The sequence below is a fragment of the Oryctolagus cuniculus genome, chromosome 13 (genome assembly GCF_964237555.1).
Source record: "Oryctolagus cuniculus chromosome 13, mOryCun1.1, whole genome shotgun sequence".
In the NCBI taxonomy this organism is placed as follows: Eukaryota; Metazoa; Chordata; class Mammalia; order Lagomorpha; family Leporidae; genus Oryctolagus; species Oryctolagus cuniculus.
Window position 1 is genome coordinate 59,970,979 of NC_091444.1, and position 13,092 is coordinate 59,984,070.

The following is a 13,092-nucleotide window of genomic DNA, read 5'->3' on the forward strand; positions in this document are numbered from 1 at the left end:
AAATCCAAGCAAAAATAAATATTTAAATCAGGAATTCTTGAAGGAGAGGACTTCCTGTATGCACATCTGACAATAAGAACTATCCCAAAAGACTCTGCCAGAACCACAGCTTGACACAAAGAACCGCCACGGCCTGACATAGAAAATACATCTGTGAGAACATCTGCCCAAGAACTGCCCAACTGACCCTGGACGGATGCCACCCCTGTTAGCAACCCTAGTCGCCAATGACAATTGCTTCACAGTAACTTATGTAAGCCTCCTCATTTTATCTGCAGAGTCGTCTCCTATTGCCTCCCTGAATACACACAGAGATGACTACATCACGTATATTCCCACTGAAATGTGCATCTTTGAACAAATTCATTACCTTTAGACACTCTCTCTCCATTTGTTATTTACATTGACAGTAGGGAAAGTGAAAATACTTATATGCAGTAATAACGGCCAATACTAAAACAGAGCCTGTTATGTGGAGGACAATGTTCTGAGAGCCTTTTATACATTAACTAATTTAACCTTTATAATTATGCTATTATTTAGTTACTAAAATTAGCCCCAGTTTATACTGGAAAAATGAGGGTTAATCTCACACAGTTACATGGAGGAAATGAGTGTCAAAAAAAAGCAGTCCATCCAAGTGTGTATGCCCTTAAAAAACTGCTGTCTCATATTTATTGTATTTAATTTATTCGAGTATAAGCTTCAACAGTAATATTTTAAAACTGATAGCACACACAACCAAAATTATATACATGAAAAACTAACAGTTTTGTATATGACTTCTAGACTGCTTGCTCTTTAGGTCCACGTATTCATTTGCATGAACTATCAAAATACAATATACAGGACTGTGCTTTCCAGGAATATTTCTTGTACTCGGGTCAGTATTCCATCTCCACTGAACTCCCTGCTCGCCAAGCCTTGGCCACTTGCCTTGTCTTTGAGTTAGAATGGCACTAGAAATGGCTCACACGATACAGTGATTATGGAAGCTGGCTGCTACCACCAACACCACTCACTGAGGAGACCCCATGCTGATAGATAAGCAGAGACTGCCGGGCCTGGACACTACACATACTCCACCCAAGGTGGCTGTGACTTCCCCAGGGATTTCCTGGCGGAGTTGCTAAGTACAGACAGAAAATATGAAGAAATGGAACTTCTTGTGAGCAATAAGAGAATGGATATGGAAGAGAACTTATAGATGATATGCTCATGATTTTTCCTTTTTTACCTATTTTCTAGAAAACCTGGTCTAAGACAACAGATCAAAAATAACTTTATGTCAATTTCATATTTAAAATTCACTTGGAAGATTGCCTGAGTATTCAAGAACACAGGCCTCTCAAATTCTTCAACTCTTTGTTGTCTACGATTCAACCGTGTAACAACCAATCTTCATGCTTTAGTGCATATTTTGGATATCATATACATTTTGCAGTAGGAATTAAAGAATTTCAAGTTTTCTTCATAAAAGGAATAATTGCTTCAATATTTTGTATTTGCAGGTCTGCATTCAACTTTTATTCATGTAAGATTTTCTTTGCAATAATTTAGGAAGTCCTATTAATTTAAATTACTGTGTTATTATGAACAGTACTAAATAAGCACATTCAAAGTTTAAATTAAGTAGCCTTTGGGGGTTTGTTCATTTTAAAGTCAATTCATTCTTGAAGAATTACCAAAATATTGAACTCTTCACAATTAGATCATTGGAAAGGCTTGAAGGAAATTCTTTAATCACTGGGATAGAGCTATGTAATGTCAGTCTTTATGACATTTGGGAGCTAAACGGATTCTTCAATACTTATTGGTACCTACTTTGGCATATGAGCTGGGTACTAGTCTGAGCTTTGACAGGTATCATGTTATTTTAGTTATGTCTGAGGCCCACATGGGAGAGAATATGTTAGTCCCCTAAGTCTTTGTTACGGAATGCCAGCTTTGCCACAGGCATATTTAGAATTTAATACTAAAGGAATTTTCTTCAGTCAACTGTACAGAATAATAGGACCTTATAACTCATGAGACAATTCATCTGTAGTCAGAAATTGGTCATTTGCCAAAAGATATTCAACTTATCTAATATTTGAGAAAGATGACCTGGAAGATAAGTTAATGCTCCATTTCTCCCAGTTACCTAAGTTCCAATATCATTAATTTATATGTTTAAGAGAAATTTTTATATTCCTTACATTTCCACAAAATTTCTTCCACCGAATCATCATTTTAATATTGCACCCTCAGGTTTTATATAAGGACAACAGAAGAAATGACCATCTGAAAAATATTTTCACATATTTGCAAAATCGTATTTCAAAAATGTCTGTGGTCCCAAAGTTCTTTGATACTATGTGTAAGAAAAACCTATCATGCTTGAAAAATGTGTTATTTGATTTGAAACATTATTATTTACTTGTCTTGTTCATGAAAATCAAAAAGCTAAATAAAGCACTCAATGGCAACAATTAAGTTTTCAGGTAACTAGTAAAATAATTGTTTTTCACTTAATATTGGCTTCTTTATAAGATTTCACTGTCCTTTTTATGATCTTAATATTAAAGTAGTCCCAACTGTAAAATAATTACTAAATATGCAGTAAAGCCATTAAATAAAGAGCTCTAGGACAAGCATATTTACATATATTACAAAGCAGGGATGTAAATCATCAAGTTAAATCAGAGAAGTTTTAACAGGATCACAGCAATAAAACATCTGTGATAGAAGGAAAGAGCTGGCAAGGACTTGGCATTTTGGTTTCAATTTGCTATTTTATGTGCCTCTTTGGTTTTACTGTATTCCTCATGGAAATTTTTCTTATAATACCACTTTTATTATATTTGCTTCTTTCTTCTTCTCAATGTCTTTGTTGAATGCCTTACAGATAAAGAATTTAAGCAGAGACTACAGTAGATTTAATAACCAACCTGCTTCAGAGTGTTCCCTTTTTCAAAAGTAGCATGATACATACACCAGGCAAAAGTAAACACTAAGTTGCAGTCCCAAATCACATGGAGAGCAGCAAAAGGACTGGCTCAACTGGTTAGGAGGTGAAAATCCCCAGAGTTGGTCTATTTTGATTCAGTGGCAATTGTCAGTGACTTTGAAATCTTGTCACATAACAGGACAGTCACAGCTGCTGCTCCACATCCTCTGTTTTGGAATTGTCAGGTTTCGCTATCATGTGAGCTTGTTGACCATTCTAAATCCACAGGTAGTCCTTTATTTCCATGTTCAGGCCCCATACCTCACTTGATTCCTTGTCATTAACCTGTCCTGCATCCTCATATGATCCCACTGCTAGCCACTCCCAGATTCTCTTCCTGAATTAGGAACATTTCTGACCTCACTAAACTTGACCCTGTGTACTAAATTAGGTATACTTTTGGATCTAGCTAAAACTGTTCCCTCTTTTAAAGTCAAATGCTTTCCCTGACTAGGAACACCTTCTCCTGCTAGGCTAACTAATCTACTCTCCTTGCACAATTGTCAAAACACTCTTGGATAGGAACTTTTTGTCTAAGTAGGAAATTAAATATTTGGTTGATGTTAGGAGACATTTTCATGTTTTCGTCCCTTATCAATTCATAGGAAATCTGAGAAAATCAGTGATAAAAATCAATTATTACTAATTACTAATTATGTATTATGTAAGTCCCCTGAATATTGTTGTCATGTCCATCATATGTCATTAACCATTTTATCTTTCAGATCAGAGATATATCTTATAGAATCTGCATGATCTCAAATTCAAAAATTTACAGGATCATGATATGTTATGGGAACAATATGTTCCTCCAAATGTAACAGTGATTTATAATTTTCAGCTTATTCTTAGCATATGTTTTATGATAGCCTAAACAGATTTAAACAGAAAATGCCTCACTTTTTCCTACAGAAGACAAAGTATAAAAATTATATTTATAAGCTGAAAAGCTTTTTTTAAAAAAACTGTATCTATCGATCTGTGATGTTTATGATCAGTTTCCAAACTAAATAACCTCATTTAGACAAAAATATAAGCTTAAAAGAATCCACATCAAAGTAAAAAAAAAAATTCTACACCGAAATAGTTTTTCTTGACAAATTCTCTGGATCAAATATTTAAAATAATAAGAGATAGAAAAGGTTGTCTAGTTCTTTTCAGTGAAGTGCCAGTCAGGATCAATATTAAAACCATAAAATGTAACCTCAGGTTACTAACTGAAAGTAGTTATAGCCCAATGGAAAAATCGACTTTTTTCCAGTCTCATCAGGGGTGAGGAGGTATCATGTCTGTTTTCAAGTAGTAAGAAAAAAATATCAAGAGGAATGTGGCCAGAGGTTGCACTGAAAAGTCCTTAGATAAATGTTTTTTAACTGAAGGACTGGATTCTTTTACCCCAGCAGAGTAATGCAGTTCAAAGTTAACCTGAAGAATTGTAGGCTCTGAGTCATTTAAACTGTAAGAAGAACAAACTCATGTCAAGGAAAGATCCTGAAGAGACCAATTACACTGGAGCTCTAAAATTGTAGAAAGATTTTCAAGATCTTTAATTACAAAAGAGTCCAAGATGTTGGGTCTAACAAAGGTAAATGTCACAAGAAACTGAAACTGAGACCCAGACAAATACACACATATATAGTTTTACCTTGCTGCGTTGGGATCCTGTGACCTTAAGGAAGGATGAGGACAAGAAGCAAAATAGCAATAAACAACTGCTCTAAAGACAGCCAATAGACCATAAATGGTGTGCACTTCAGAAAACAATATTAATTGCTGCTCACACTCATTCTGATTAACTCCATTTCTTAACAATAAAGATGGATTAGAGAACAGAGCATACATACATTAGAATAGATTATAGTGTCACACAGGAAATGACTCCTATGACATGGTTCTCAGCCAGCAATAGTCATGGATTATCCTCAAGTTACTTTGTTTTAACATATTTTGTGCACATCAACTTCAATACTGCAGGGATGCTTATACAAATTGTCTTGAAAGCATACTGACTGCTCTCAGTTCATTTCTCACCTATATATTTTTGTGGGTCCGCCAAAATTAAAGACTCATTGCTGGCTACTGAAGAATTCCAGACTTCTAACTCAAAGTCTAGACATTAAATTAATAGGAAAAAAAATCTAATTTCTATTTCCTTCCACTCAATTTCTTTTTGAAAACTCTAAAAAATAAACAAAATAAATAAAGAAAAGAAAAGAAAAGTAGTTAGCAAGAGTTTTTTTTTTTTTTCACAGAAAGCAAAAGTACAGTGTAAGCCAAAGGAGGCAATAATATTAACTTTCCTTTTGCTAATCAACATTAAGCAGCATTTCAAGTTATGTGGGATATTTAAAGACTAAGATCATTCATAAAATAATGATAAAATAGAATATAGTCCTAGGAATATACGCACTCCTACCTCATGCAAGCAAACTGCATCGTGTGCCATCATCTACATATGTACATGGAATGAGTGACCTAATTGGGCAGAAGTCGAAAGAGGCCAAATCTTTAAGACTTCAATTCAGAACAAAATATTAAGCCAAAGGTTTAATTCAAAACTTGATGTCATGTTGTTCTTCAATAAATGTTTTCCTCCCAGATCTGGTGGGAATTTCCGAACACAATATCACTGAGATGAGAACATTTTGAAGCAGACTCATCTCTGGGGCTTCTCGGCAACACTCATTCTGAACATATGGGCTGCGTTTTGTTATTTAACTACTCTATGTGCCTTGGTCTTAACTGCAGCAAATGTTAGGACTCAGGTTTGTCCATCCAGCTCTGACATGCACTTCCTTGACACAATAAGCTGCAATAAGCCATGAAGCAAGAAACATAAATGTCAGTTACAAGCTATGAAACAATGTTTCAAAACAGAAAAAGAAAAGACAAATCCAGAAAGACTGGTCTTACTTCAAAGCTCTTCACTTCTTCTTCACCATCATCATCTTCCTCATCATGACAACTCTGATACATGCAAAAAACAAAAAATAGAGAGGAAAATACTGAGACAGAAAGTACACAAGAATTATTTAATATGGAAGTGAAATCATTTATATTTTATCATTAACATTGTTTGTATATATCAGATATATTAGATGATACCAAAAATAAATTTATCACTTAAGAAAATATCTTATATAGTACTTGTATAAAATTAAAATGCAATCAATTTAATACATAACAGATAATTACAAAGTCCCTATCAAACTACACATATTACTTATTCATGCATTTGCCTTGTTCAAACCAACTGCAATAAACTAATACTACTATATGCAATGCATATTAATTAAAATTAAGAAAGTAGTGGATGCTAATTAAAATGATTATCATAATCCTAATTTTAGCTTCAATTTTATTGCATTTGTCCCAAAAGAAGGAAGTGAAATTCTGTTATTCATCTTATTCTATATACATGAAAATGATAAAACTGGTTAGTCCATTATTTGGGGGCAAAATGGTAAAAGAGTTGTGTTAAGCCATACATATATTCTTACTTATTTTGCACAGCTTAAACTTTCTTGCTAAAGAAGCAGTTTTTAGGACTGTGATCTCAAGAGGCAGAATGCCTGATTTGAACCCTGAGGTTGTCAGGTACTAGTTGTTTAGGTTTGGGCAAAATCCTTCATCTCTCGGTGTCTCATCTCATATTAAGATGGGGATAAGAAAAACAGTGCCCAGGTTCTTGAGAGGATCACAGGAGTTAATACAACAGTACATCAAACAGTTGTGGTAAATGGAATTTAGGTCATTTTGGTCCAGAAATTTTCAAATATATGCTTATTTCCATAATATACATTTTGCATGGACTTTTTAAAGACCTCCTTATAAATGGATTTCAAAATGTTTTGTGCCCAAATAATCTTTTAATCCTATTTTCTGTGAACTTTCTGAAGTATGATTGTATTTACATTTGCTTGTCAGTTAGGCAAAAATTAATAAACTTTTAGAAAATCTCAGCTATTATCAATATTATCATTTTGAATTATAGTGATCAAAGGAAGTCAATCATCCTCCAATATCTACAGTAGGAAGAACTCCTGGTTCTTCAATGTTTGATTGTTCCAACACCTCTAAGTTATTAATGTTTGGTAAGTACTCAGTGTGTCAGTGAGTATATAGAGGAAAATGCTGAAATATATGTTACAAATCAAGAAAACACTTTCAATTCAATGAGTCACAGTACTCTTGGTATGGAGAATAAATGGACATGAGAGAGAAGCTCAAAATGTGATCCCTCTTGGCCCCTCAATGATAAATTCTAAAAGGTCTGTAACATTCCTTCATTTATTCAACAAATCTGTACCAAGCACCACCATTTCAATTTAGAGTAACAGGCATATGACCATGTTTGCAAGGGTGGATACAGAGTGAGGAATCAGATCTGCAGCCCTTTCATGGTGGATAGAGGGCTGAACTTCTACTGATTGGCATGGGAGGGCACTGCAACCATAAGAGATTTGTTACCAGATCTGTAGCAACATTTTATTATACTAGATGGAAATAGAAGGATTCACAGATACAGGATAATGCTCATCAATTGCACTGATGTAATATAAATGAAAATGCTAAGTAAACAGGGAGTTACTAGGCCTGAAGCCCAGGACTGCACTTTCTGGATCAGAACATGTAGATTCTGGATAAGGAAGAGAGTATCCCAAGCAGGGAGGCAAATTTGAATATGCTCCATCCATCAACAGGCACATGAGATAGAGAAAGTAAAAGAAAAACATAAAAAAAATAATATGAATAATGGGGTTGTGGCATGGCAGGTTAGTTTGCTGCTTATGACACCAGCATCCCATATGAGTGAAGGTTTGCATCCTGGCTGCTCCATTTCCGATCCAGCTTCCTGCAAAGCACCTAGGAAAGCAAGGCACGATGGCCCAAGTGCTTGGGGCCCTGCACCCACATGGGAGACCAAGATGGAGTTCTGGGATCTAAGCCTCAGCCCGGTCTAGTTCAGTAAATACTAGATGTTACTATTTTTATAGTCAACTCATCTTTCAACAGTCAATAATTTCTTTAATCAGGACTCATTATTTTGCCATGTAACCTGTTCCCAATACTCCTAATACTTCCTCTATCATTGGATTTATCAGAATTTCTAATAATCATTTGTTTCAATTTTAGTTTCCTCCTGATATAATAAACTTCAAGAAGATAGGATGCGTTCAGTTTTATTTTCTTTACCATGTTATTCTCAATACCTTGGTGCTCAGCAAACATTTGTTGAATGAATGAATGTTTACAAGATCAGTGAGCTCCTCATATATAAAATGCTAATGTAGGAAACAGTAATTACCCATCAAGGAAGTTAGAGCAGAGATTCACACAACTGAAAAGTTGAGATTAATGCCACTTGTTTCTAAGATTTAGCAATGTTTTGTTTTAATTCAGAAATGTACAGATTCTTATCCCTTGTCAAGTGAAAATGATTTTTCTTTATTAAAATTAAACATTAAAATCAGAGAGAGAACTCTTTTACCTTTGCCATAATATCTGCATATGCCATATATAAAAAATCTTCCTCTAGTTTGCTACGGAAGACAAGAAACAAAAATCAATCTTTAAGTTGAAGATCAAACATATGTATAAAATAACATTTGTATTTTTCTAACAAATACAACTTTTTAAAATTAAATAAACAATTCAAAGTATTTAGTATCTTAAAATCAGAAATCAAAGACTCAGAACTCCTAAAGAGCTGTCTCAACCTTATCTTCCAGAATAGGACTTCAAGTCTTAAACAAAAATAACAAATGGTCTATTGAATTACACACAAATATAATAACTTAAATTTTCTTGAAATTGTAAAATTTAAGTGAGGTATGAGCTTTTGACAGCAAAAGTGGTATTTAGCATTTGATGGAGAGTCTCCCCTAATTATAATATTACCATAAAAAATAAGATGCTCATAATAATGGTTCTTAAAAATCAAGAATGGTTAACATTTATTAACTTATTTTGCAAAGTGTTGAAACCATTAATACAAAAAGAAAGATTTCTATAAAAACACCTAACATACGCACAGTTATTTTAGCAGTTTCAGCCATGAGAAAAATTCACATAGGAGAAACACCTCATTACCTGACAATGCCAGACACAGAGTTGCTCTATGCTTAGGGATGAGATGATTTTGTTAATCAGGAAATAATAAGAGAGAGAGAGAGTGAGAGAAATGATGGATCACATTAGCTAGGAGGGAGAAATGTACATCATCATGGCATGCAAAGAGGTCAAGGGACTGTTCAGGACTTCTGAGAAGACCTATGTGGACATGGGTTGGTAGTTACACCATCTCCCAGGCTCTGCAGGAACAGGATAGGCCTGGAGCAGGGACGTAGGTAAAGTCAGCACTTCTGCAAGGTCCTGGCTGCAAACAACCTATGCAGTGTCCCCTGTAATGAGCAGATGCTGAGCACATTTTCATTACTGGGTCCAAGAGTGTACATCTCATTTAACTCCATAGAGGTTTGCCCTTTTTAGCTATGGTGGATTTTTATGACTGCCAAAGATAAGACAAATGGGCAACGTCCTTAAAATAAACTTGGAAATTGAGATGATGGCTCACCTGACCACTAAAGGTTCCTAAGATCTGCTGCACAATGGAGACACAATCTACCCGGGAAATTTTGAGTCATCATTGGTCTCTATATACTTTTGGTACTGCAATTTGTTTTTTCTTTATTAAGGCTGTTTGCAGTAAAGACAAAAAACCTTTTCTAAGAAGAATCAGAATCAACTAAATCAGCTAATTACAAAGTTGATAAGAAAAACTAGAACTAATAAGTAAGTATTAAAAGCTGAAATTGAATGAGTGGTTGGTCTCTAGGTGTATGACAGACGGGCCATATCTTTATATAACTCTCTCTCTTACCAAGAACAAGATGAAATTGAAACATGAATACATGACACATAGAATACTCAGAAGTGGGTTTCTTGATTTGTTCTTCCTATGTCTCATATAAATCCTCCCAACCATACCATTTCTCTGTTAGAGCTGTTCGACTAAACAGAAGAATCAGCTGATGTAGAGGGTCAACTCTCTTAGTCACTTCATCTTCCTCTGGAGGTTCAGCACCAGGTTTCTGCAAAATGAGTAACATGGATAGAATTTCACATTAAAGAAATGTTCACTCAAGTGCAAAAAAAAAATAAGAGATAGGAATAAATAATAAAAGGAAAGCCTTTTCTGTTGTGGCACATAGATGTGTGTATTTGTGTATTTTATGTGCATTATATGAAAGTTCTTCAAAAGTTTATAGAAAATAGAATTAAAATATGAATTTATTTTGCTGCAAAAATTCTCTAAGGCATTCCTATGAAAAGTCTTCAAAAAGTTCATGAAAATATGTGCTATGAGAAAAATATTTGTGGATTTCAAAATTCATTTGTACCACAGTAAACTCATGATTCTGTTTTTCCACAGAGTTCTGAAGTATTTTTATACATGCTAAATATGCATATATGTATTTGTGTATGTTGTGTATATATATATGCTATATATAAAGTATGAAAAATGTCATATGTTATATATCCATTACATTACTAATGTAAGACTATGCTTCTTAATTGGGAGAAGTAATCTGACCAACAAACAGTATAGGCAAGGATGTATTATTAATTTAAAAATTCTGGAGGTTATTCTTCTAAGCAGATTTCTAACTAACTGAAAGTATATTTCCTATACAAATTTCAGCTTAGGAAGGACTTAATTTATAAAATTTGCAGTGAAATGCTAGCTCATCCCAAGTACAAAATTTAGTTCAATAGCAATGAAAACTGCTTATCAAATAAAACACTTTCAATGCCTACACAAATAATGATAAGGAAAGAATACTAAAAGAATCAATGCTTGAACCAGTCATTTTTTTTTTCATTTTCAGCTACTTTCAAAATTTAGGAAGCTAGGAAGATGATTAAGCATAGAATTATTTAGTACTGATTTTAATGAATCATTTGATGAACTTTATAACTCCATTTACTTTTCCCTTTGAAATTTTTTCTCTACTTGAATGGTACTCTTTCCTGGATTTAAGGATTAACTTTGTGTATACTGGGAAAATTTCCCCAACATGCACAAATATTCTATAGTTGTTTGAAGTCTAAAAACAAACAAATTCTCTTAAAAAATATGGGGGCAAACAGGGTTAGGCTCTTAAACATGAGATTATTTTATTATTTGTTACCTGGTAACTTATGAGTTAAAAAATAACTTTTAGAGAAGTGACCCTTAAATTGGGAATCATGAAGCTTTTGTCTGACTAGTTTCTAAAATGATGTATGCTTGTAAATACTTCTGAGAGGACTTTTGTCAGGTTTTTAAACAAATGCACAAGTTACAGAAGATCACAATGATGAACGTGTGCAGAGCACTCTTCCGACACAAGCCCCTTTGTTAGACTGTCCTATGGAAACCGTGTTTGCCTTCCACCCTGTTACCTAGACTTCCTCTTCTTGTGTGTATTCTGTCATTCTATTCTACGCTTATTTTTAAATCTAATTATTTAAAAATCTGTTTGGTGGCTAAGCTCTCTTTAGTTCAGCCCTTTATAGTCTGACATATTTAAAAGAGGCTGTGAGAAAGAATTTGAAAGTATAACTGAACATTTATTATAATTTTATAATAAATACTTGTAGTAATCATCTTAAACTCTGAATTGCTTGATACTGATGGGCGTAAGAGTATATTTTTCCATAGGCATTGAGTGCAATAACAACTGAGATTTAAAATGTTTCCTTAAACCAATGTACTACCACCATTTTTTCTTTCATGTTATATAACAACTGCTCTTGCCAACAGTGTTCCACCAAGTTCAAACTCTCTTTCGTAATAAAACCCAACTAAAATACAAAAAAACTCATTAAACATACTGCTAAATCTTCTATCAGTTTATCTTCAAAGTAATGTTCTTCTGTTTCAATCCATGACTTTTCATATCCCTGAAGGAAGAGATTGACAGCTCGATGCCTAAAACATAAGCACAATTTCAAATAAATTTTTTTTAAAAAACTGTAAAGGTATTCTATCATACTTTATTTCTAGACTATCTGTGCAGTAAATTTTTAAAATCAAAGAACCTTTTTATTCCCGACTCTGCTCTTGAGGAGAATAGAGAAGGTGTCTTGGGACACATATTGATTTGAATTTAAATCCTGGCTCAGCCATTTCTAAGCTTTATAACATTGGTGAAGTTACTCAAATTTCCCAACTTTCATTATTCTGATTTATAAAACCAAGACAATGCCACCTACACTTCAGTTTTGTAAGATAAATAATGTAAAATGCACTGGGTAGATTTTCCTTAAATGGTAGTTATTCTTATATAATGTGGCTTCTGATAAGCCATGTACTGTGTGTCAATATAGGGATTAGTCTGTATTGAAGTTAACATCAAACACAGGTCGTCTGGATTCCCAAGTACAATTGAACTTATGGGAGTATATACCCAGAGATTAAATACTGGAATAATAATAATAATAATAATAATAATAATAAATGTTCACCTATGCAGTAAAAGAGGACCAGAGAAGACTCGAAGAAGCAGTGTGAAGTTAATGACAGACTTGGATGAGATTTGGGCATAAAGAAGGATAAAAGATGCCACGACAATAGGGACACCAAAGAGATATCACAGGTGACTGAGTGAGATGGTGCTGCTGTTGGAAAAGATGCTGAGCTTAAGGAATTCCTAAAGCGGGCTAAGGAGTTCTGAGACGCAACAGCAACAAGGGTGCGTGATGGGTCTTGAGAGTTGGGAGGGGAATTAGCAACACAGCTGGAAACACTAGAAATCACCACAAATTCTTCTTTTGGGCAACAAAGGGAAGTCAGAGGATGTGCTGGTGCTCATGGTACAGCAGAACCACCTGTGCAGCATCTAAACTGAACCCAAACTAGGCACTCAGAAATTCTGATCCAGGAAGCTGAGGCCTGGATATAGTCAAGTGTTTTTTTCTTAAAATAACCAGGTTGGAGAAACAGTGGAACAAAAGCTATCATTTTTAAAACTGCATGTGGGAGTGCAACAGTAAAGCGTGAGATCTTAGAAACTGCTCAAATTCTGGTGGCATCAACTTGACAGGAGGCAAGGAAC

At 34.3% G+C, this 13,092-nt stretch overlaps 1 protein-coding gene across 1 annotated transcript in view; it reads right to left on the reverse strand.

The window, feature by feature from the left end:
• The window catches only part of RYR2 (ryanodine receptor 2), a gene marked incomplete at its 5' end in the record, with an annotated part of 557,937 nt that overhangs the window by 80,932 nt on the left and 463,913 nt on the right, over window positions 1-13,092 (reverse strand). Inside the window, 4 exon segments of the mRNA NM_001082757.1 lie at window positions 5,903-5,956; window positions 8,481-8,532; window positions 9,980-10,083; window positions 11,870-11,966. Coding sequence (NP_001076226.1) covers window positions 5,903-5,956; window positions 8,481-8,532; window positions 9,980-10,083; window positions 11,870-11,966 — 307 coding nt within the window.